This window comes from Pholcus phalangioides, unplaced genomic scaffold, assembly GCF_987345545.1.
Source record: "Pholcus phalangioides strain wild (caught in Gottingen) unplaced genomic scaffold, Ppha-v1.0 ptg000024l_1, whole genome shotgun sequence".
Taxonomy (NCBI): Eukaryota; Metazoa; Arthropoda; class Arachnida; order Araneae; family Pholcidae; genus Pholcus; species Pholcus phalangioides.
Genome location: NW_028301616.1, coordinates 20,026,110 through 20,049,492, shown reverse-complemented (window position 1 = coordinate 20,049,492; position 23,383 = coordinate 20,026,110). Strand labels below are relative to the sequence as shown.

The following is a 23,383-nucleotide window of genomic DNA, read 5'->3' as shown; positions in this document are numbered from 1 at the left end:
TGGAAATGGCAATCTTGTGACAAAATGGGATGTAGTGTTTTCGGGATAGTATGACCCTGAACTGTCGCTGGGAAGTGTTACATAGAACGACATCTTGTTGAATGACCGATAATTGTGTGAACACTGTCACTTATATGCGCTTGAGATGACTCACCCATACATTGAACTAGCTGTCGTAGCCTTTAAATTTTACGTAATACTCCATTCTACCTCTTACCTTGCGTCTCTTTAGAATTTTTTCCACTTGACAATACTTGCTCCGCTTCACTTTCTGCAATTCAGATTCGTAAAAAGTACCATGGACAATCTCGCTACCAGAGTCGGCTATTCTGTACACAGGAGGAAAGCGTTCGAGTCTCCCTTTAACAATGAAAATTTCACGAGTCCAATTATATATGTTCATATCCTTTCTCGAAAACCATTTTTGCGCGACTTATGTGGACCGTATCTCCAATGTCAAACTTGAACTTTGTCTCCACGGATTTCAAGATATCCTTATACAGTTCATTCCAAACGACCGATTGATTCTCTTCGGTAACAAGAACGGGTTTAGTCTTTATACTGCGGTGCCATGTGTTGTTGTAACTATGCATTAGTTCGCTTAACACGTCTATGTATTTGTGCGTATGTTTATGTGTGAAATATTTGAACATTTTCTGTTTTTACAAGATATATAGAAGACTGGATGTTGTGAAGATATTTATTATTAGAGATGTTAATATTTTTTTTTTTTTTTTATTTATTACGCTCTAGCGAAGGAAAATCTCTATCGCCTCTGTAGCTTAGTGGTCAGAGCACTCGTCCGGCAATCGAGGGACCCGGGTTCGACTCCCGGTAGAGGCAGAGATGAGTTTTTTTCCTTCCTTAAAAAATTAACATCTCTAATAATAAATATCTTCACAACATCCAGTCTTCTATATATCTTGTATTAACAAGTGGAGAGCGACATTCATGTCATATTTTCTGTTTTAGAGTTCTGTTGAACCTCTCGACAACAGAGGCTTTTTTCTCGCTTTCTGTTGAAAAATGCATGACATTCATCGATTTTAGATAAGCTTGCAGAGTTTTATTTTTGAACTCTGTACCTTTATCAGTCTGCAAATACTTGCATAAGCGGTCTCTGAAAATTTTTCTGAACGCTTCGGCAACTTCTTTTCCAGTTTTATCTTTCAACGGTATGGCCCAAGCGAACTTTGATAAAACATCGATGCAGGTAAGTATGTATTTGATACTTTTGTTTTCCTTCTTCAGGGCCTGCATGTCTACCAAATCGGCTTGAAATTGTTCGTTTATACCACCCACTATCACCCGATTTCTCTTAAAATTCTTTCTGGATGGTTTGTGCAATGTATATGCTTCGTTACCCTGCAATAATTCTTTGACATCTTTCAAAGTTACGTTTTTTCCGGTTTCTCTAAGACGTCTGTGAAACGCATTGATTCCGCCAAAACTGGCCGGTTCGGAGGGATTTGTATATTTGTCCATATTTGTTCAAAATCGGATATTCTCTTTCTAAATCTTATCGCATCCTCGACCCAAAACCCTCTTCTATCCTCGCTTCCAACTACGAATATTGATACGTTATCGCTAAAACACACCTGTTTCTTAGCTCTGTTCATTAGCAAATGAGAGTATAATTATATCGTGTGAGAATATATACTAGAAAAAAGAACACAGGTTTTTAAATTTTCACATTCTTTATTGCTTCTAAAAAAAAGCTACAGGCATAACCATTGAGGAGACATTATTTGTTCAACGGAATTTTTAAATGCTTCGTTTCCTCTAGGTACTTTTCCAAATTTCTTCTTTCTCAGATTATGTCTTATGAGTTCCACGATATTGGTTCCCGGGACCACAACGCCATCTTGAACAAGTTCGCCGTCCTCATTCCAAAACAGCTGTCACTTTAATGATGTCAACCAGTTCTCTAGATCTTTTCTTCAGACTCGGAGCGGCTTTTCGTATGATCATGTTCTCGAAATCGGGTCTTATATCATCTTCTTTCTTTTCCCCTAAAATTTCAGTATTCGAATTTTCTGTGATCGCTAGGTACCTTTGCAATACCTGCAAATACTGTTTCGCTTTTTTCATCGTCTCTCAGACCTTTTCTCTTGAGGACAATGGTGATATCACCATCTAACTTGCTTAGCTGTTGTTCAACAGCGTTCAAAATCTATTTGCCTATATCTATTTCTATATCTATTCTATCTGCGGGAACGATGACGTATTTTTTAGCGTGCTCCATTTATGAGGGAGGAGATAACGGATATTGCGGCTGGTAAAAGTAGGCTGAGAAAATCGTTACCTCTCTGGACTAAAATACGCCGTTTTTTATATAGTGGGAGATTCTTCTTGGACAAATTTCTCAGACTCCTCTTATGTCGACTGAGCTTAGCTGTCTGAGATTTCGTGACGGGAACGTTGCCTTTTAACACGTTAAGACACACTTCACATAGAGCCCGTATGACACCGTTGCTACTTTGCTTTATCAGATCAGTACGCTTCTTGACTCTACAACTGAGCTCTTTAAGAGTCTCTAAATTTTGTTGTGCATGCCTCGACATCTTGACCGTCACTGACATTAGAAACCTCTTTCTCGTATATACATACCGTATTTGACGGCCTTGATCAGTGCGCAATGGGGAAAATTAAAGCCGTGTTTGAAACAGCGGACTTTAGGATTTGGTAAAGAGGGGGATGGAGGATAGCCAATGAGATCGTGGCAGATCTTCCCCGTCATCTGCCCAATGACTTTGAATTTTTCAAATCCTTTGTAATAAATTTCAGAATATGAATCCGACAACAATGAGAGAATTTGTGAACATTTTTCATAAGGCATGTTGCCGGCCTCCCATGAAATGTAGTGTAGATTAGACATCACCCATGTAGCAGACGCCCTTTCTTTACCACTCAGTTCGATCCAGTCATAAGGTGGTTGAAAAGTATAAGTCCCGTAACTACTGCCATCAAACAAAAAGTATGCCAGTTCTTTAACTATAAATCCTCTCGAAGTACATTGGAAACCTTCAAAGTCTATGACAAGACCCCGTCCATGATGTGACCTCTTCGACTGCTTGACACGAAATGAATTTATCTGGGTTGGTAAGCGTAATATGTATCACTGTGGAAAAAACCGGTTCTCAGTCGTAATTGCTCTTCCGTGTTCGGTTTCAAGTCTATTTTTGAACAAGACCAATCCGATGGTAGATGACCAACATACAATGACAGTCGAGGAGTTTTTTGCTTTACCAACAATCAAGATTCCATTCACTCAGGTCGATGACGATAAATGCGCCATATGCCAGGACTTTTTCAATCTCTCAGATATTGCGAAAATACTTCCGTGCCAACACATGTTCCACACAAATTGCATTAGAAATTGGCTGGCAAAAAAAAAGTACTTGTCCCATATGTCGAGAGCTTGTATTCACAGATTAAAAGGTCACTCTTATGTTTTGTAGGTGTGTGCTTTGGAGTAGTCGGCCAATGAATACAAAGCGCCTTTCAGGAAGGGTAAAAAAAAAGCTCAATTTTCAGTTTGATGGAGATGATGAAAATCTGGTGATTAGTGAAATTTTCTTTTTGATATACAGTATTAGTTTTCTATAAGTTGTACGATTTTTTTTCTTTAGCATCTTAAAGTGAGTCACATTTTCCTTTTTCCTCGATGTGAATCTTGAATTAAGAATTAACGAAACAAATGTATTTTCCCGCGTAAATGCGAATTTCGGTAGTTTGAGGGAAAAAAATCGCATAATCCGCAGCGGTGCGTCTTAACCAGCACGGCACCCAGCGCCGTCTTAACGCATGCCCCGGGGCCTCAGAAAAATAGCGAGTGGTTGAATTTTTTGACAATTTGCCAAGTAGGGCCTCAGAAAAATAACTTGTCCCGGTGGCCCATGATGCTCTTAAGACGGCCCTGGTCTAACCTTCCCCCTCCCATGAAAAAATTTCATCTATCGAAATCGTAGGGAATGGTGGAAAGGGTTGTATGCCACGTTTTTGTGGGAAAAAAATTACGATTTTCGTACTTACATTAACACCCATCGATAAATATTTAAAATATTTTTTGTAAATAGATTTTCAAAGTAATTATATCAAATGAAATCTTTCAGAAAAAAAAGTGTAGATAACTTTCCTAATTTAGCCAACTTCTCTAATTCGAAGAAATTTATAGCTTCTCTGATTTAGCCAACTAGGAAGGGGGGGGGGGTGCAGGTGCGTATTCAGAGGGGGAAAGGGTGATGAAGAGCCCGATAATATGGGAAGATGAATCCGTCTCATACTTTAGGTAGTGACTAGCAATAAATCGTCCGCCGACACGTCACCCTGTACTCGGACCTAGAACGAGGAGGGGGGGGGGGACTGCAGGTTTTCCACAGGGCGCCACTTGGTTTAAGACCGGCCCTGCTTGGCAGCCCTATACTTGTTGGGACAACGATAGCCCCCTCGCCTCCGCCTTAAAGAAGACTATATATATTATAAGTGGCCCAAAAATTTGTTTGTTCACGATTCACACAAACTTATGAGAAACAAGTCCTGTATACAGGAGGGGAGGAGTCTTTTTTTCTTAAAAAAAAGAAAAGAAATTTCCGGGCTAACTCTGAAACAGATAGTGCAACTGAAATCAGGGACGGCTCCAGCCAGCACCTCCTAGAGATAGAAGGCCTCCGCACTCTGCTTGTGACGTCAGTAAGTAGTCCATTTCCCCTCAGAATATTCAGATAAAAAAAAATTCCCTGCTCGTGCCAGTATCATCATTGTGAGGAAAAGAAATGATCGGGCTCAGAATTAGCGATTTCTATGCCCCCCATCCAATCACTGTGCAGTATTTGTGAGCCAATCGGGAAGATTCTACACCAAAGTAAGAAGAAGCGAAATAGGATGCTGCTTTTCAAAATGTGGCAAACTTGCTAGGTAGTCTGAATGACGTTCATGGCAAACAGTGCAGAGGCCTTCTATCTCTAGGAGGTGCTGCTCCAGCACTGTGTGACCCGTGTGGGGTGCCAAATTAGGATCAAAAGGAAAGAAATAATTGCAGAAAAATCAGAAAAAAAAATTTTTTCTTCGAAATCAAAATTATGAATGTATTTAATAGAATGATCCGCAGCGAAAACTAATTTTTACATGCATTTCATCCAGGACCATCTTAAAAGTATCCTGGGCCCCGGGCCAAGTGGTTTTTCTGAGACCCCACCTGGGAAATTCTCAAAAAATTAAATTACTCGTTTTTCTGAGGCTCCCTCTTCTCTTGAGGTGCCCGGGTGAGCAGCACTGATTTCATCTAGCTGAGAACACAGTCATTTATTTGCTGGTCTACGGACGCCAAAACGATCTCTTAAGAGTGAGAATTTTGTCTCGAGTCGTCCCTGACTACAATGAAAGAATTTTAAGTATTTGTGCTGGACTATGACTTTTCTCTAGATGAAATGTTTTGTTTATCTCTCTGGTAGCAATAGCTGTAGGAAAATTTTAATGATAACTGTGCAATTATTCAAATGAGAACTCAAAAAATTAAAAATACAAGACAAACAAACATAATATGGGATCCTCTTACTCACAAGCAGGACACTAAACATGTCTTTGAAACACAGGATGTTTGCAACACTAAGTAGCTCATTTGATTACCCCTCATTGCATCACAGTCATTTTACTCATAGGGAGACATAGGATCGGGAAATAAAATTTCAAATTTCTCGCTACATTTCAAAATCAAACTTGACAAAATGAAAGCTCTGAGCAAAACCACTCCAGCTTCCAGATAACAAAAAATGAGAAAAATTGAATTTTAAAAAACTAAGTCAGTTATATCAAAAGTTGAATGAATTCAAGTTGACCGAGTTAATTCTGTGTGTTAATGCCCACTACACAATCACATGGGTACAACCTTTGTCTACGCTGTATAGTATCTCATAACATTTATATACAGTAAAACACAATGATCATCTCTGTTTTATGGCCAAATAATAATTTCCCTTATATAAATAACAAAAGTATGCATTTCAAACCCCTGAGCCACTCCTCTTTCATGAACAATTTTTTGTCCCGCTGGTGTCTGTAAAAAACAGGGTGTTTTACTATAATAAAGTGTTTTCTTGCAGTTTCCTGTGGATAAATATAGATTAAAAGAAAGACATATTCAAGAAAATGATGCCCATTTTCGCTCATAGTCAAAATTATTTTCATTCAAGCCTCAAGAATTTGAATGCCATTTAAACAAATGTTTCAGAACCCTATCACAGCAATAAATAGTTTCATCATGTTGAACAATAAGCAGCGATCCTACTTTCCAACTTGCATGCAGGGTCGTCTTAAGAACATCATGGGCCCCTGGACCAACTGATTTTTCTGAGGCCCTACCTGACAAATTTTCGAAAATTTCAACCAGTTATAATTTCACTGAGGCCCCTCTTCTCTTGAGGCCCGGGTGGGCCCATGCGTTAAGACGGCACTGCTTGCATGCTCTTTTATTTGAGTATGTGTGAAAAATATAACCAATTAAAAACTATGCAGCTCTTAATTGAAAACTAATTATAATTTATTTGCACAGAAAACCCTCATGTACAAAAATAATGCATTTCATCTGAAATATGCATGTATTGCACTAAGTCTATCACACAATCACGTAACACACACACACACACATATCCTATCTGACAAAGTTTCGCTGAATACTAGAGAGCTGTAACTACACAGACGCAAGCAGCTTTTTTACTTTCTTCGAGAGCAACAGAAAACTCTTTGTTCTGCGGATCTAAATTTACAGCTTTCTCCATATCTTGAAGCGCAGCATCAAAATCTCCTGCAAAAGGAAAATGATTCACAGAACGATTATGAAAGTATAACTTCTCATAATGGAGAAGATTGCAGTGGTATCAAGCTAGAGTTTCTTTAAGCTATGAATGACATAGTGTGTTGTTCAATGATGTTTTTCTGGTACTTGACAAAGCAAGAAAAAAAATTAGGCAAAAGTTTCTAGGAGCCAAAAAAAAAATTTTCGAGAGCAATGGCCAAAATATTTTTTTAAGCTTTTCCTGGATTTTGTGACCTTCTCTCCCCCCTCCCCCCCCCCCCTCACATTAATGGAAACAGTTTTTGAAAACTATGGGTTGCCCTCAGACTCCAATGTAGACCCCACACATTGAAAATTTCACGTGCAAAGCAGATTTCCTAGTTGACATGGTTAACTGATTTATTAATCCCTGTTTCTACATTTTATACAATGAATACATGATTGTCATCATGTAAAAATTTTGGAAATTAATCTGATCCTTTTGCTAATGTTGAATATCGTACAGTTCCTTAATGAAGTGAAATTTTCTGAATTTATATCAGCATGTCTCTCATCTTGGAAAGGGGTCACCAAGTCCCAGAAAAGCCTAGAAATAAGATTATTTCTTCAGACCATTTTTTTTTTTCGAAAAAAAATATTCTTGGCTCCTAATTTGGTTGGCTCTTGTGAATTTTTCTTTCGATTTACCAAGTCCTGACTTATGACGTAACAAATAATGCACATTATAAATTTACCATTTTATTTGCACTATGGAACATGAGAAAAATGTTTGTGATAATCATTCATACCTAATCTGAAATGAATGGTGCCTCTATTGTAAAATGCAGCAGCAAATTTGTTGTCATATTCAATGGCTTTTGAGTAATGTACTATGGCTTCGTCAAATTTTATTTGTTTGTAGAGAACATGGCCCAAATTGTTATGACCTTTTGCCAAAAGGAAAAGTCTGTAATAAAAATGTAAAAAAGCTGAACATCAAAAAAAAAATTTCAATCATAGCATCTAAAAATTATATACATAGTGTTTTCAAGAAAATTGGTGATTCATGCAAGGAAGTTGCAACTTAGATTGTAGCAATAACCCTTTTTTGGACATGGAAATGGAAAAAAGTTACGCAAATTGTACGATAAAAATCCCTCAAGAATTTGTTCTCAAGGGATTTTTTACTTTTGAACTTTAGGAAAGGAAAGTTCTGATTAATAGACTAGCTTTTTTACCCTATGTATTAAACAAAATTATAGTTATACAGCAGTGTTTCCCAGAGTGGGCAACGATGGAATGGTCCAAGGGGATGATAGAACCTACTGATTTAACATAGGGTCCTTGAGTTGGGGGGAGGGGGGGCGGTGAGAGGAAAAAATTTCTGATGAAGGGGGCGATGGAACAAAAGTTTGGGAGACTGTTCTACAGCAACCAAGATTACTGCATGATGTAGTTTTGTTCAATCGATAGTTACATATTTTGCCAAGACTTGTTGCATTTTATATCAGTTGGCATTATTTTATAGCAGTCAGATTGTGGTCCATCACAATAAGTTCAAAGAAAAAATTTTTGCATTCTTATAGCTACATTTTTGAAATACATAAAATGTATTAATACATAAAATACATAATAAAATACATAAAACATATACATTATACAACATATACATAAAATACATATACATTAATACATGAAATACATAAAAAAATAAAAATGCCCCAAAGCAGAATTTTTTGCATCGTTCTGCAATGAGTCCTCGGCTGACTAGAAATGTTTCTGCAGTAAAAACCACCATAATAGTGCTTCTTACATTTTTTCCTTAAAATTCTTCCAGGTTGTTCTGCAAGAGCACTGATTGTTCTGTGACGTGTATCACAGATTTTGGCATATTCTGCTTTCAGGATTGGCATTAGTGACTGAAAATCAGCAGAAGCCTACAGATGTGGATTTTGAAGAAAAGCTCAGTTTATTTAGAACAGCAGTCCTTCCAAACAGGCTCTTTCCTCATAAATTCTGGCTCCAGCTCTGGGGCCTGGAACAATTCTTATTTCTTTTTTTCACATTACAAATCTGCAATAGAGAGCGGAGCCCTTGAAAAATATGGAGTGGGGCTCTGCTGCAGGATGTGGGAGCCACGAAAATTTGGCAATAACCATGGAGAGGAGGGGTTAAAAATAGAATAAAAAGCAGCGAATTTTGGGCCCCCCCCCCTAGAAATTTGTGGGCCTAGAAACAGGCACTACTTCCAAAATTTTAACTTTTAGCTATTACGCAACAAATAAGTATATCAGCTGCATTCGAATGAATGTAACAAATATACTTCTTACAAGTTTTGTAAATGACCTTTCATCAAACTTGCATAGCATAATCCCAGCCTAAGAATGTTTTATTATTGTTTTTGTGGTTAGTTTTTGTCTTTTTTTTAACAGCCATAGTATTATCCTTTTTTGGCACACACAATGCAGTTTTTCTTTGGAAAGAAAGACATCCGAAAGCATGACTCCGTTTTACTCTTAGCAACTTCTCATCATGCTTTCAGGCATTTTTCTCATCAAAGAAAAAATCGTCAAAAGGTAATAAACCACAGCTGTTCCATAAATTCATGTCCTATAAAATTATCAAATGTCAAAAAATTTCTTTGCATGTAAAATTATCAAATGGGCCAGCTTAGCTATCAAACCAGATTTTTTACTCATAATTTATAAATAAACAGAAATGAGCAGGGGCGTAGCCAGAAATTTTGTTTGGGGGGAACTTTCATTTTGAGGGGACCAAAGTAATAGACCAATAGATTTGTCAATCTTTTTCCCTTTTTTCGGTCATTTTCTCACATTTTGAGGGGACCAGACCTGCAAGTCCCTTCCTTGCTATGCCCTTGGAAATGAGGAACCTTTATTAGGACTCAATCACAGAACCACAACAGCAGGTTGGGGGGCACAGATGGGATAGATGTCCCAGGCATCTGACCAGAAGCAAACAATAACTCTAACTCTACGTATTTTTTCGAAATTAATGATAATGAGATCATAACAAAATTAAAGATTAACAAAGCAAGTGGATATGATCAAGAACCCATTATCACACAGATATAATAAAAAACCTAATTAACTCATCTATACATAACAGATTCTTTTATAGTGAGTTGAAATATGCCATGGTACATCCCATTTATAAAACAGGAGAGACAGATAACTTATTGAACTACAGACCTATATCAATTCTTCTCATTTTTTACAAAAAGTAACAGAAAAGTGTGGGAAAAAAAGCTCATAAGTTTCTTAAATTATCAGAACTATCTAGCACCTAACCAATATGGGTTTCAAAAAAATAAAAATACAGAAATGGTAATTTTAGAACTAAGTAATTATTTGAACACTGGGTTTAACTATAATAAATATTCAATAACGGTTATTCCTGGATTTAAAAAGAGCTTTTAGCTATGTGGATCTAATGATACTAACACAGAAATTGTCATTAGCTGGTATATACGAGGTAATATATTAAACTGGTTTAAAACATATTACTTTAATAGAAAACAAGCAGTTAAAATAGGGGAAGAAATCTTCACATTTCTAGAAGTAAAAAAAGGCGTACTCCAGGATTGGTTCTCTGCGCGATTTTGTTTCTTGTTTATATAAATGACATATTCAAACTGAATATATATAAATGGTAAATTAATTTCTTTTGCTGACAACACAATACTGTATGTTGAAGATACCAAAATTACAACTTTACTAAAAAAAGTCAAACAGGACCTATTCAAAATCACCATCCGGCTTAAGAAAAATAACATAACCATTCCTGTTAATCAACTGAAAAATACATGTGATTATATGACCATACATGAATTCGGTGTATGCCAACTGAGTAATTTTTTATGTTTGTATTTCCACATATATATATATATATATATATGTATATGTTTTCTTTGTTCAGCTAAAAAAAATATATATACAGTAAAACCTTGTTAAGTCGTCACCCTAATAAGTCGTCACTCCGGTTAAGTCATTACCTTTCTGCGGGTCTTTCCAGCTTTCATAGACAACAATTTTATTAAACTCTCGATTACTCATCGCTAATTTTGGTTAAGTTGTCACTATGAAAAAGTTTGAGAGGACGGAATAGATTATTTTTATGTCTTCCATTAAAAAAAGATTTTGTTGCGTTGCCATATGCTGAAAAGTCACCATAAAAGCCTAGGTACCAAAACGGAACAGTTTAAATAACGAATCTTAAGCTGGGGAAGTTCATTTGCCGACCAAGGTTTTTAAAACATGAGACTGTTTGAGCTAGACCTGATTTTCTGCATGGGGCTCCACTAATTTAGGGCTTCAAATTTGAACAAAATATCTTTGTTGAAAAACCAGGACATTCTTTCCAAAGCTAAGATCTTCTAATGCTTATTTTTCCCTGTCCAGTCCCCCTAAGACAAAAGTGGATCCTATGTTTGAGATAATACAATGATAATAATACATGATAATACATGAACTACTGATGAAGAATTAAAACACTAAAATTAAATTTCCTGTCTATGTAAAATTAATGTGTAATAGTTCTGTTGCGAAGAAAAGCTATTTTAACAGTTGCTATGATTAGTCTATTAAAAATTTCAAGTACAAATCAAAGTATATCAATACATTTTACCACAATAATTTAAGTAATAAGAGATCAAAAAAGGTAAAAAATTTCTATTTTTATCTTTTGCAATCTTAAATTTAATATTGTAATTTTAATTCACTGAGACTGACGGCACTTCGGTTTAGTCGTCACTCTGGTTAAGCCGTCATAATTTTTTGGTAACATGAGGTGACGACTTATCAAAGTTTTACTGTATATATGACTTTATAAAATATTTATCCAATTAGTACATTAACAAAGCTGTTGCATAACCCAATTAACTCTTTAATCTAATTAATATTGACCCACTGGAAGGACTTGTAGTCACTTGGGGCACAGAGTGTCTGTCATTGTAATGTCATTTTTTTGGGTTTTTTTGTCTTTCTCGGTTGTTTTGATTGTATGTTTCATGTGTTGTGCTCAGTTCGATAAATAAATAGATTCCCGAGTGATGTGGTGGTAAGATGCCCATCTACCACCATGAAAGGTTACCACCAGGTTCTAACCGGGGGAAGAATATAGAACAAAATAATTTCCCTAAAGAGCTTGGTGCAACCACCGATAGATGGCGCCTTCATTTCTAACACAATTTGTTAATGGCAGTAAACTGCAATGTAAAGATATGGCCGAAGTTTGTGTTTTGTGAAGTGGGGGGGGGGGGCGAAAATTCACCCTTCAACTGCTTCTTGTATAGCCTATTACACGTGGCTCCAAATGCTTGTCCCGGCTGACAATAAAGTATCTCGTTGCGGCCCTGCTCAATCAACCATGGAAACAGTAACCTAACTTTTATTCACGGACTATAACCTCTTTTTTTATATCCGCTAATGATAGAAACGTGGGGATTATACGCGCCACACCGTCAAAGAACATTTATACAATTTTTTACAACAATCCACATTTCATTGAAGTAAATTTCAATATAAACAAGAAAAGTGTGCGTTTCTTTCTATTAAAATTTTGTACAAATTTATAAGGGGAAGAAAATATAGACCTGTTTGATTGCGACCCTTTGAAGGAATATTTCTTTTCTTCTAGATCAGCGATTATTCTGACATGAAGTCGCTCAGATTCGTCGTACTGCTTCTTGTCAGCAGCTGCCGCTGCTTCTTCCAAGCGACGTACAAACTCCATGATAACAATAACAATAGTTATTGATTATTGTTATTACGTTTCCAGCGGCATCACAAAGGGATCATTATCTACCATGTTTGTTTACACAACAAAGATTCAATAGACAATGGACCAATTAGGAGGGTTTTTACACGCGATGGGCTTCGAGGAGAAAGATCACTTTTAACTAAGAAATTAGCAAAAGTAATTAAACGTAAACAAATCTAATTTTATAATAAAACTTATCTTCTATTACCTTTTTTAATTTGAAAAAAAAATTATTTTCATCGATTACAAACTTTTTTTCATACTCTAACAGTAAAAAAAATCACCTTAGAAGTTTAAAAATGTAGAAAATGTTCGAGATGCTTTTGCTTCGGGGTACAACACACACCACAATATGCGCATATTATACTATATTAAATATTTAAATAATGTATAAATTCGTAAAATGTATTTGAAAAATATTTTTGCTGATGATGAGTCGAATTTTGTAATTTTTTTTAAATATAAATGTTTCCATCCTCTCGCAGAAAACGAAGGTCCAAGTCCGAACGATGAGTCCGATGTTTGTATGCATTTTATTTTTATTTTTTTTATGGTACATACTTTCAAGTTTAAATATGTCCGTGGAGCAGACCACATGCGAAGGTAATAAACATTTTTAGTTAATAAATTTCTCTTGATTGTGAATTATTTAAAAATATGAATTATATTTGCACACAAACATCAGATTTTTCCAAAATGTAATTAAAGTAATTGCTCCGTCCATGTGATTGTTTTATTTTATTTCAAAAAAACAACCCTCTCTACCTCCATGCAATTAGGATTTATCATAAGCATTCCTCTCAGCTTAGGAATGATATTGTATATGAGACGTTTATAAAATTCGTTTGAGGTTTTTAAACACTAGAAGAGAAGTTTAACGCAAGCACAAATGTACATACATATCCCTGCCCATACACAACCTGTTTAAGTTAGGCACCTAAGGCTGTCCAAATTAGAGAGGTGTCCAAAATGTAGAGCATAGTTTCCAACAAACTTTTTGTTCCATCTCCCTCTTCTTAGGGAATTTTTTTCTCTCATCGTCCTCCCCGACTCAAGCGGACCCATAGGATCCTATGTTGTACTTGTAGCTTCTGTCGCCGCCCCCCCCCCTGGACTATTCTATCGCCCACCGGGGGGGGGCGATATTGCCCTCTTTGGGAAATACTGATGTAGAGGTACAGTATTATAGACGTTTGGTGTTATAGAATTATAGTCTGTTGCATTCAAAACCGTCCAGGATATACGGATACTCAAACCGACTATTTCGTATTACTGCATACATTGTTTTAAAGATATCGTCCATGGGGTCCTCCATTTTAAGCAAGCATCCCCATTGGTAATGGCAAATTCCATCCTCAGTGAAGCCTCCTAAAGGCTGACTTTCTGTTCTAATTAGCGACATCTTATTCTGTCTAATGTAGGAGTTTTCAAACTTTTGTGTTCCGCTAACTTAGACCAGGGGTTCTCAAACTGTGCACAGCCATTGCCCTGACAAAGGTTTTTTGAAAAGATTATAAGGTGTAAATTTTTGCCATTCTGCAGTCGTGCTGGATGTTCATCGTAAGGATCCAGTTGTGAACCCTGTTGACGGAGCACAGCGGTGGTCTGCGGAACTTGGTTTTCTGTGGTTTTCCAACTTCAAAGCATGAATGCAATCCAGTGTCGCATTTAAAAAAGTATCTTCACAGAGAGCAAACAGACCTACAACATGATACTTTCATAATGTGAAAATTCCAGGAATTACCATCTTTACTTCCAAATATCAAAAACAAATTGCAGCACCAGCAGAACGAGCATGATTTGGACAAATGAATATGCATTTGCCATACATATGCTCAGAACACACTTTCTGGAATGTGTATGAGATGCATGTTGTGTGTAAATGAAATATTTTAACTTTAAAAAGTGTAAAGATTAATCAACGATGAAAAAGGCAGAGAGATTATAAATGGTGAGAGTCGTATAAACAGGGTTTTACTGTTATTAAGTGATTTCGGGAATTGCAGAGAATTCTTCAGAAATGCAATTCCTGAAGCCTTCGGAATGTCAGGAATTAGGAAACCCAAATTGCGATCATGCAAATTGTGCTTAAAGTTAGACGCGTTTGTGATAATGTTTTATTTTTCACTGAAAGGTGTGAATATTAGGTCATCAAACCTCATTAATACAAAAGCTCAAAGGACCATGGTTATTATTTTTGCATTAGTCAAATTTACTGCTATCAAGTAAAACTTACTTTTACACGACAAATCACATTTCACATAAATTGGCATTTCAAGTGCTGCATCTGTATTTATAACTGTTATATGCATCTGTTGCAATTGTGAAATTTTTAATTTCATGCATTTTTTTATTTTAGGATTATGTTATAATTTCTAAACAGTAATCATGTTTTTCAATTCTTTACTAGATCTTAAAGCATTTGAAAGGAGGTTGATGGAAGTCATACATTATTATCAACCACAGACGAAGAGATGGCGTGGTAAAAAATAAGCATTTTTCTAAAAGTCTATTATAATAACAGTTCACAATTAGAGACAGAGGGAAGATTGTCATTATTACAGACTTCTCCTTACAAATGAATTTTATTTCTTTGGTCTGTAGAAGCATAAAGGAGGGAGGAAACAAACTATAGTCAGTTTCAGGTTAACTTTGCAGTGAAGAAAAGGGTAGAGAGTGTATTCTACACCGCAAAATATAGTTCCCATATATCAGAGGCTTATGATGATCATTTTATGCAGAATATTTCAATTTTTTTCTATGATTTAAAAAAAAAATACAGAAAAAATATCATTTTGAACCGATCTTGATTAATTTAAAATTCTTAAATTAGAAAAATATTGATTACCATTATACATAAAAAAAGATTCTTCTTAATGAGATTGGCGAGAATCAGCCAACCATACCTTACCGCGACCGCGCATCAATACATTGGTTGAAAGGCTTTCGTTGTCATAGAACATATGATGCAGTTCCCTCGTACTCACCCCCCCCCCCCCTATTTTCAACTACTTTTGCTGAAATATGCATCTAGTGTGAATTGCTTATGCATATACAATGTTGATTAAATAAATAAAAAAAATTGGAAGCCATTTTTTTTTTTGCAATTTCACTTTTTGTTTCCTTGTCCCCCCCCCCCCCCCCACATTTGAATAAAATCTGAAGTTTTGTTTTGATATATTGCTAAATTTTTACCCTTTTCTTTTTCTTTCCATAGCGGCGGGGCGAACAAAAAATCAGATTATCTCATGCAATTTTAATGTAAAACAGAGCCACAAGATATGGTAGCTAGAAACAACTTATGACAGAGAAAATGATTATGACCTGTTTTGTCCCATGTCCAGTTTTGGAAGATTCCAAGAGAGGAGTTGGGGGGGGGGGGGGGTAGTAAAGAATTATTCCAGGGAAATAACAATGATGTGAAATCCAGGAGTCCTGCTGCACCACTTGCCCAACCAATGCACCTAAAGACAAAATTTTATGTTTTTCCACCACCTACATAAGTAACAAAGAAGATGAGATGCTACATATGGTCCGCTAATCTATTGAGAGGTACTGACATGACCCGTATTCTCGTGGTGTAACTTTCTAGAACAAATAAACCCATTCACTACGGATGATACTTCAAAGTACCACTTCTCCCAAAGCAGAACGAAAATGTTTGTGTCCTGCGGAAATATGGAAAAAATAAATAATATGGCATTTTTTTTACTAAGTAAAAAATTCCATAATATGCTATCTACCAATAAGTATTTGGACACCTATGCAAATGACGATATCTGCAGTCCTGAGATACGTCACGCCCTCCGCCGGTATATATCGTGTAGGAAACAACATCGGCATTAGTCGCATGCAAGATGCCACGCAGTTCGGAGCTCTCTGATTTCGAGAAAGGTATAATTATTGTGTATCACAAAAATGACCGATCCTTAAGGGACATATCTAGCGAGCTGAAGTACCCAAAATCGACAGTGGCCTATGTGATTAAGAAGTGGAAGGTGAGCTGTGATTGTCGGAATTTGCCCCGAGTCGGCAGACCAACGAAACTGGGAGATAGAGACCGACGGGTGCTGTCCAGAGAAATTCGGAAGAACCGCACCTAACCGATGGCCCTCATCCACGAGGAGTTTCAACAGGCATCCGGGAATATTGTTTCAATGAATACCATCCGTAAGGAAGCACATCTGATTGGTTTTCATGGTCGTGCTGCTGCCCATAAGCCTTTGATCACAAAGTCCAACCGCGTTGCTTGGTTAATGGTTAATGTGGTGCAAAGCACATCAAAATTGGACTGTAGATCAGTGGAAACGGGTTCTTTGGAGCGACGAATCAAGGTTCACCCTCTACCATTCGGATGGCAGGGTCTGTCTGGCGTCTGCCTGGAGAACGTCTCCTGCCAGAATGCATTGTGCCAACAGTCAAGTTCGGCGGAGGTGGAATTATGGTCTGGGGGTGTTTCTCCTGGTATGGACTGGGACCCTTGGTCCCCATTCATGATAAGCTCAACGCCGATGCCTACTGCACTATTTTGGATGACAATGTGCTTCCTACGTTGTGGCAGTTTTACGGCATGGATCCCTGTTACTTCCAGGACGACAATGCCAGCTGTCGTACTGCGAGGTTAACCAAGGCTTGGTATGGTGCCAATGGGGTTCATCGAATGGACTGGCCTGCCCAGACATGAACCCTATCGAGAACCTTTGGGACGAGTTGGATCGCCGAATTAAGGGGTGCCCTACCCGTCCAAAATCAATGAAGGAACTGACATGTCTTCTCCAAGCCGAGTGGAAGAAAATACCACTAGCCGTCACACAAGGACTTGTGGAAAGTATGCCCCGGAGGGTTCACGCTGTAATTGCCTCTCGTGGAGGCTCTACCAACTATTGATTTTGAATAAAGTTAGTTTTTTCTTTTCTATCACAGGTGCCCATATACTTATTGGTAGATAGTGTAGTGTTTTCTACACTTTTCTTTAAATTTTCCCTGAGATTGTTCTGCGATGTACATTGTAATTTTTCGAATATTCTGCTTTGGGGTCATTTTATTTTCAACCCTATAACATCCTTTATATATGTTGTTTTGTTTTGGTATTTTGAAGTATAAAACTTTTATATAACTACTTTAGGATTACCAGATGACAACACACGTGTGGGACAACTAGTTTTTCAAATATGTCAATTAATAAAATTCAGTTAGATGTTTCACTCCTGTAAAAGTACTTACTGTACTCCACATAATATTCTCTAGAAAATGTATAAAACAAATTATGGTTTTCTTCGGTATTCATTATTATGTATTATTCAACATATTTAAATTTTAAATCAGATTTTGAAGTATAAAACTTTTATATAACTACTTTAGGATTACCAGATGACAACACACGTGTGGGACAACTAGTTTTTCAAATATGTCAATTAATAAAATTCAGTTAGATGTTTCACTCCTGTAAAAGTACTTACTGTACTCCACATAATATTCTCTAGAAAATGTATAAAACAAATTATGGTTTTCTTCGGTATTCATTATTATGTATTATTCAACATATTTAAATTTATATTTTTCATTGTTAAGCGTATAGTGCTGACGAAACTTTGAAGTATCAGGTTAATTAAATCGTTGCACACTAAATAATTTTCAAAAAAAATATTTTTTTTTTGTTTTAGGCTTTAATTACAATTAAAATGACCTACCAAAAAATTTGCATGGTAATTATTTCATTTTTTTGTAACATGTTAGTTTCAGTTAATCTTGCAGGGTGAGGTAACTCAGCATTGTAAACGAAAGGCAATTTTGGCGTTGATCAAGTACTCTAATTTTCTTTTAATCAGTATATTTGAGATTATAAAGTAAAAATTTATTATTTGTTTAAAGATCATCATAAAAAGCATTTTACGAAGAATATTTTTTTTATTTAAATTTTTGTTCTAAATTACTGGATTTTTTTTCAGTCATGTTGGCGATAAGTTCGCTTTGTACAGCAATCGGGGCATGGCAGTGGTTGATGGATCCCCAAACTTCTCAAGTGAGTTGATTTATATTTTGGTGATAGTTTAAATTTTAATATGTGTGTAATTCTAATGCTTTTAGGAGATAGCCATGGCTGTTTAAAGCCTCGGAAAATTGTATAAAGATTGTGCTTCTTTCACAGTCATGGGTTTTCTATGGCTTATTATGTGTCTCATGATACCTTAGGTCAATTTTAGTGTTTACTTATTTCTTTTGAAATATTTTTTCCTTGGAAGATAAACACAAGTATTCGGTTAACAAAGATCTTTTTAGACTTTGCTCAACAATTGTTTTAGTGGATGTATCTTCTAATCTTCAACTCGTGCTGTGTTTGTGTACCTGTCTCGGAACTGTGTGCTTTCCAGAGATATCTCCTCTTTCAGAAAGCTTTTCAATCATTTCATTTAAGATCAATGAACAGAGGATATGTATTTTTTAAAAAAACAAAGCTTTATCGTTTTTTAGTGCACATGGTCAGACTTGGCATCAAATTGAACAGTTCGGATATTCTAGGAGCTTAATTTTTCTGTCTGTGTGTATAAAACATAGAAATGAGCAGACTCTAGGCCACTGAGGAAAAACGAATGTCAAAACAATGATGCCCAGGACCACCTCACATAATACACAAATCTTATTTTACACCATGACTCCCAATGTATATCCTCAACTTATTAATATGTGCGTACTGCAAAATATATAAATTGAGTTTCTCATCTTCCGGTAAATTCTACTTCATTTGATTTGTAAGATGTTCATTCCACTCTTCAGTCAGTTTTTTTGCAAAACTTCTTAATGTGTTGTAACATTCATTATACAGATTAGTTACTTATGTTAAAAAAATTACAACACTTAGATTTCAACAACAAATTGAACATATTTTTGATAGAAACTCACAGAAGTGTCACTTTTAGGCTAACAAGGATTTAACGAACGAGATTCCAGAAAAAAGAATTATCTTTGTTTGCCGAAATATGAAAACCTTGCTAACCAATACATAATGTTTCTGATACTTTGTTTTTTAAAAAATTCTTGATTTGTTAGACAGTTTTTTGCACTGATTTTTCTTAAATTTAAAGTTTACTACCTTAACACATGAAAATATTTTAAAATATTAATGATGACTCTGACAAAATATGTCCAAGTCACTCAGAAAAACCTTGCATAAATCTAATATTTTCCATTATGCTACTTGAGCATTTTTTAAATAGTTTACACTTCCTTATAATTACTCATGATTTAGTAGTTAAAAAAAATGTTAATGTAAAAATTTAACTGCACTGTCAACAAACTTGACCCAATTTTTATTATGAAATTAGTGTTGTGTAGAGTGCTCATTCTAAAATATCATAAAAGCATGTGGATTGGGTTTTTTTTGGCTGAAAAAAAGTAAAAAAAATATATATATATTTTATATATATATATATGATTTTTTCCTGCGTTTCTGTTCCAGGTCAGTTTTGTTCAATCATTATTGAACAACCTTTTCTTCACAATTAGCAGTAGTGTACTCATTATGTTATTTCTCATGGGAATCCACAAACGTGTTGTCGCTCCATCGATGTATCCTTTTTTTTGTTCATTACATGTATTCACTTTTGTTATGTGCTTGTATTGTAATTTTAGGCACATTTTAGTAATTTTACACAGAAATCATAACATTTGAATTCTTAATAATTTTTTTTGTACATTCTCAAAATTAACAAAAAGGTTAATTGTAGGATAAATGTAGGCCTATTTGTCACAGCCGCTAGTCAGACAGTGTTATCTGAAAAAATCATTTTGAAGAGTGATTTCGCTCCTCTCCAAAATTTTAAGGGGTAGTTTTATGAAAAGGGTATTTTTTTATAGCAAACAAAAATAACTATTTAAAAAAACTTAAAATTTGGAGGAGTAAAACTGAATTTTGATGCATAAATCATGCATCTAGATGTATATTAGCCAACACTGGTTAAACTTCAATAAAATATGTTCAGTAGATATATTCATGCACATTGTCTATTTTGCATTTTGATTGTGTAAGATAGACAACTAATCTTAATGTACATACACAACTATACACTGTTAGAGTTCACCTTCTACACAGTGCCATTAAGACCAAACAGAGAGAGAGATAGCAGCTATAGCATATTTTGATGCTCTTCTGGTGGTAATAAATACTAAGCTATATTGTAATTTCTAATAATAAAAAATTCTTGTATGATGAAAAATATATTTCCTTAGCCTCTTCCCAGCATTGTATCAAGGGTTAGAAATGTATTAGATGACTTTAATATGTCATGTGATGATGTAAGTATAATTATATTATTTGTTTCGTAATTAGATTTATCTATTTAAAATGGGGTATTTTCGATTTTTTTCAATTCATATCCAAGCTCAAATATATCCTCTTGATGCCTACTAACAACCCTTTAAGTTTGTCGGTCCTTTAACAGAACACTCTGTATATACATTTGCCTTCAGGTATTCCCACAGAAAAAAAAAATGAGGGGTTGACAGATCCGGTTGTTTTGGTAGCCACAATTCTTTTGAAATAAGACTGTCTTCCGAAAATTCATGAAGAAATGCCATTGTCTCATTAGATGTATGGCAGGATGCTCCATCCTGTTTCTGAAAGCAAAAACAATCATTTTCATCCAATAGTGTGATGAATTGAACATAATATCCCTGTAAAATTTGCCATCCAATTTTTCTTCAAAAAACAATTGGACCCCCCCCCCTCCCACTTTATTTTACGGCATGAAATTGTGCACCACATACTGATTTTAATCAAATGCAGAGGCTTTCCATGGTAGACGTGCAGGTTTTCAGTGCAGCAAATTCTGTTTTGGCTGTTAATTAAATGTTAGATGGAACCAGGTTTCATCTGTAAAGAACATAGAATCAAGATTATCAATATAATTTTCATCAGTGAAGGATCGGATCTGATCTTTCTTACACTCTTTGAAAGTTAGTTCACCATTTTATTCTTCAGTTCACGTATTTCATGTCGGCCCAGTAGAGACAGATGTTCATTTTGCCTATGGTCTTATGAAAAAAATTACATTTATAATCCGCATAATTTCAGAAATTATTTTGTAACAGGGTGCATGAGTTTTGGCTCACCCTGTACTTTATGCATATACTACTCCAAAGGGAAAGAAGAAACACGGTGTGTGTGTGTTGTTTTTTTTTCAAACTTTGAACGACTGACTCCACTCATTGGCAGTTGATCTCACAGGTTGGGATCTGCATTAGCAAAATAAGAGGCCTTTAAGAAAGGGAGATATCTCAGAATCACCTAAAGGAAAAGGTGTCGAAATAGGTTTTGTATCTCCTCATTGTCGCTATAAGGGTTAACATGCTCTGCTGGAATGTTACAGAAATTGATTATAGTAACACCACAGTTTTAAAAGTTAATTTTTGGCTCTTGCAGCTAATTCTTTTTCCTCGTCAGTGTTTCCAGCTGTTGATTTTTTGTAATAGCTTAGAGTGGGGCTGTTTCTAAAATTAGGGGAGGGTATTGCCATGTCTTATTCATTATATTCTGATTTTATTTAAGATTGGTCATAATATATATATATTAGTATACAGAATATAACTTGCATATTAGATTGATAGGCAGATGTGAATACAAAATGATGTAAGGTTCTTACATTCATAAGATTTTGATGATTACTTATCGTAAAACGGGGAATAGGAATGAAATTTTGTTAAAGCATAAACATATTCCCCTATTATATTCGCAAAAGAATTTTTCGTTATTATGTTAGCCAACTGAAAAATAAATTGGGACCAGAATATTCTTTTTGTGAATATAATAATAGAATATGTTTATGCTTTTACAAAGTTTCATTCCTATTCGTCCCATTTTACAGTGGTTTCTACACTCTTCTAAACTACCCTCTGCCTTCACTATGTGCAAATTTCTCTCCGCATGTTGCATTCTATGAACCAGTGTGACGGTCAAGACCGGCCGTATCCATGAATATAGGTGGCGTGCTCGAGATTTGCTCTCGTGGCAGTAATGTTCGAGACTTGTTCGAACGAGGAAGTTGTTGTCATGGCACCCACGCTGTGCTGTTTGTAGGCGCTGTTATTAAGGTGTCAACGTAATTTATGTTTTTCTGAAATAAACTATGTTCTAAACAGCGTTTGGCTACACCAATTTAATATATTGCAAAGAACTTTGTCGTTTTACAATACCTAATTTTTTTTAAAACCCCATATGTAACGCAATCTGAAACTCTATTAATTAAGGCTTGGATAATCACTACCCTACTGTACAATATAAGTCTAATCTATGATGTGACGCTCATCAACCTAAAATTAGGTTTTAATACTGAGTATGCATTTCTGTTTTGAAAAATATTTTGATTTATTTGTTTATAAATTTCTAATTTTTGAAATGTTTTCTTACAGAACGGACGACTAATATTGAGGCCAAAGCAGAATACATGATATATAAAAACTGTGTATTTATTGTTTTTAAAAGAGAACCAATGCGTGTAAAATATGTGAAGAGAACAGTCAGTTTTTAAAGCATGAAAAAAAGGAAATTCTGATTTTTTTTCTCTCTCTCTCCTTTTGTGGTTGTATCAGGCAATGTGTGTAAATGATTGATGCCATTTCATTTTTTTTTTTTTTTTTTTTTTCTTTGACTGCCAGAAATGGCTTGAAATAATCAGGAATTTTTTTTTACCTTCCTCTCATGTATTTGTTTTGTTATTTTTTTTTTTAATGTTACTGTAGGTCCTTGTTACCATGATGCATATTGTATCAAAATTGTGACTGAGGAAAGCCTCTGTGATTCTTGTTACTGTGTGATAAAAGAGTGCTTTTCAGAAA

The 23,383-nt window shown here is 35.5% G+C and overlaps 2 protein-coding genes and 1 non-coding gene across 3 annotated transcripts; 2 read left to right on the top strand and 1 right to left on the bottom strand.

Annotated features, from left to right (window-relative positions):
* The first annotated feature begins 771 nt into the window (after window positions 1-771).
* On the top strand, window positions 772-843 carry TRNAA-GGC (transfer RNA alanine (anticodon GGC)). Its single transcript has one exon. It is a non-coding gene; the product is annotated as a tRNA-Ala (tRNA).
* A 5,673-nt stretch (window positions 844-6,516) lies between these two features.
* LOC149068942 (cell division cycle protein 16 homolog) lies at window positions 6,517-12,645 on the bottom strand. Its single transcript, XM_089250578.1, has 3 exons — window positions 12,387-12,645; window positions 7,582-7,739; window positions 6,517-6,802 (listed from the first exon to the last, which is right to left on the bottom strand). The coding sequence occupies exons 1-3, from the start codon at window positions 12,524-12,526 to the stop codon at window positions 6,675-6,677; spliced, it is 426 nt and encodes a 141-aa protein (XP_089106704.1). The 5' UTR covers window positions 12,527-12,645; the 3' UTR covers window positions 6,517-6,674.
* A 393-nt stretch (window positions 12,646-13,038) lies between these two features.
* Window positions 13,039-23,105, top strand: LOC149068941 (nuclear envelope phosphatase-regulatory subunit 1-like). The gene is made up of 6 exons (XM_089250577.1): window positions 13,039-13,156; window positions 14,964-15,035; window positions 18,502-18,575; window positions 20,010-20,119; window positions 20,791-20,845; window positions 22,958-23,105. The coding sequence occupies exons 1-6, from the start codon at window positions 13,063-13,065 to the stop codon at window positions 22,994-22,996; spliced, it is 444 nt and encodes a 147-aa protein (XP_089106703.1). The 5' UTR covers window positions 13,039-13,062; the 3' UTR covers window positions 22,997-23,105.
* Window positions 23,106-23,383: the final 278 nt, after the last annotated feature.

Excerpts from the sequence above, each read along its gene's own strand:
- LOC149068942 (XM_089250578.1), bottom strand. The coding sequence starts at position 12,526 with ATGGAGTTTGTACGTCGCTTGGAAGAAGCAGCGGCAGCTGCTGACAAG. Across the intron at positions 7,740-12,386 it reads AAAGGGTCGCAATCAAACAG|ACTTTTCCTTTTGGCAAAAG; the intron begins GTCTATATTTTC and ends TTTTTATTACAG. Across the intron at positions 6,803-7,581 it reads CACCATTCATTTCAGATTAG|GAGATTTTGATGCTGCGCTT; the intron begins GTATGAATGATT and ends TTCCTTTTGCAG.
- LOC149068941 (XM_089250577.1), top strand. The coding sequence starts at position 13,063 with ATGAGTCCGATGTTTGTATGCATTTTATTTTTATTTTTTTTATGGTAC. Across the intron at positions 13,157-14,963 it reads GGAGCAGACCACATGCGAAG|ATCTTAAAGCATTTGAAAGG; the intron begins GTAATAAACATT and ends ATTCTTTACTAG. Across the intron at positions 18,576-20,009 it reads TGGATCCCCAAACTTCTCAA|GTCAGTTTTGTTCAATCATT; the intron begins GTGAGTTGATTT and ends TTTCTGTTCCAG.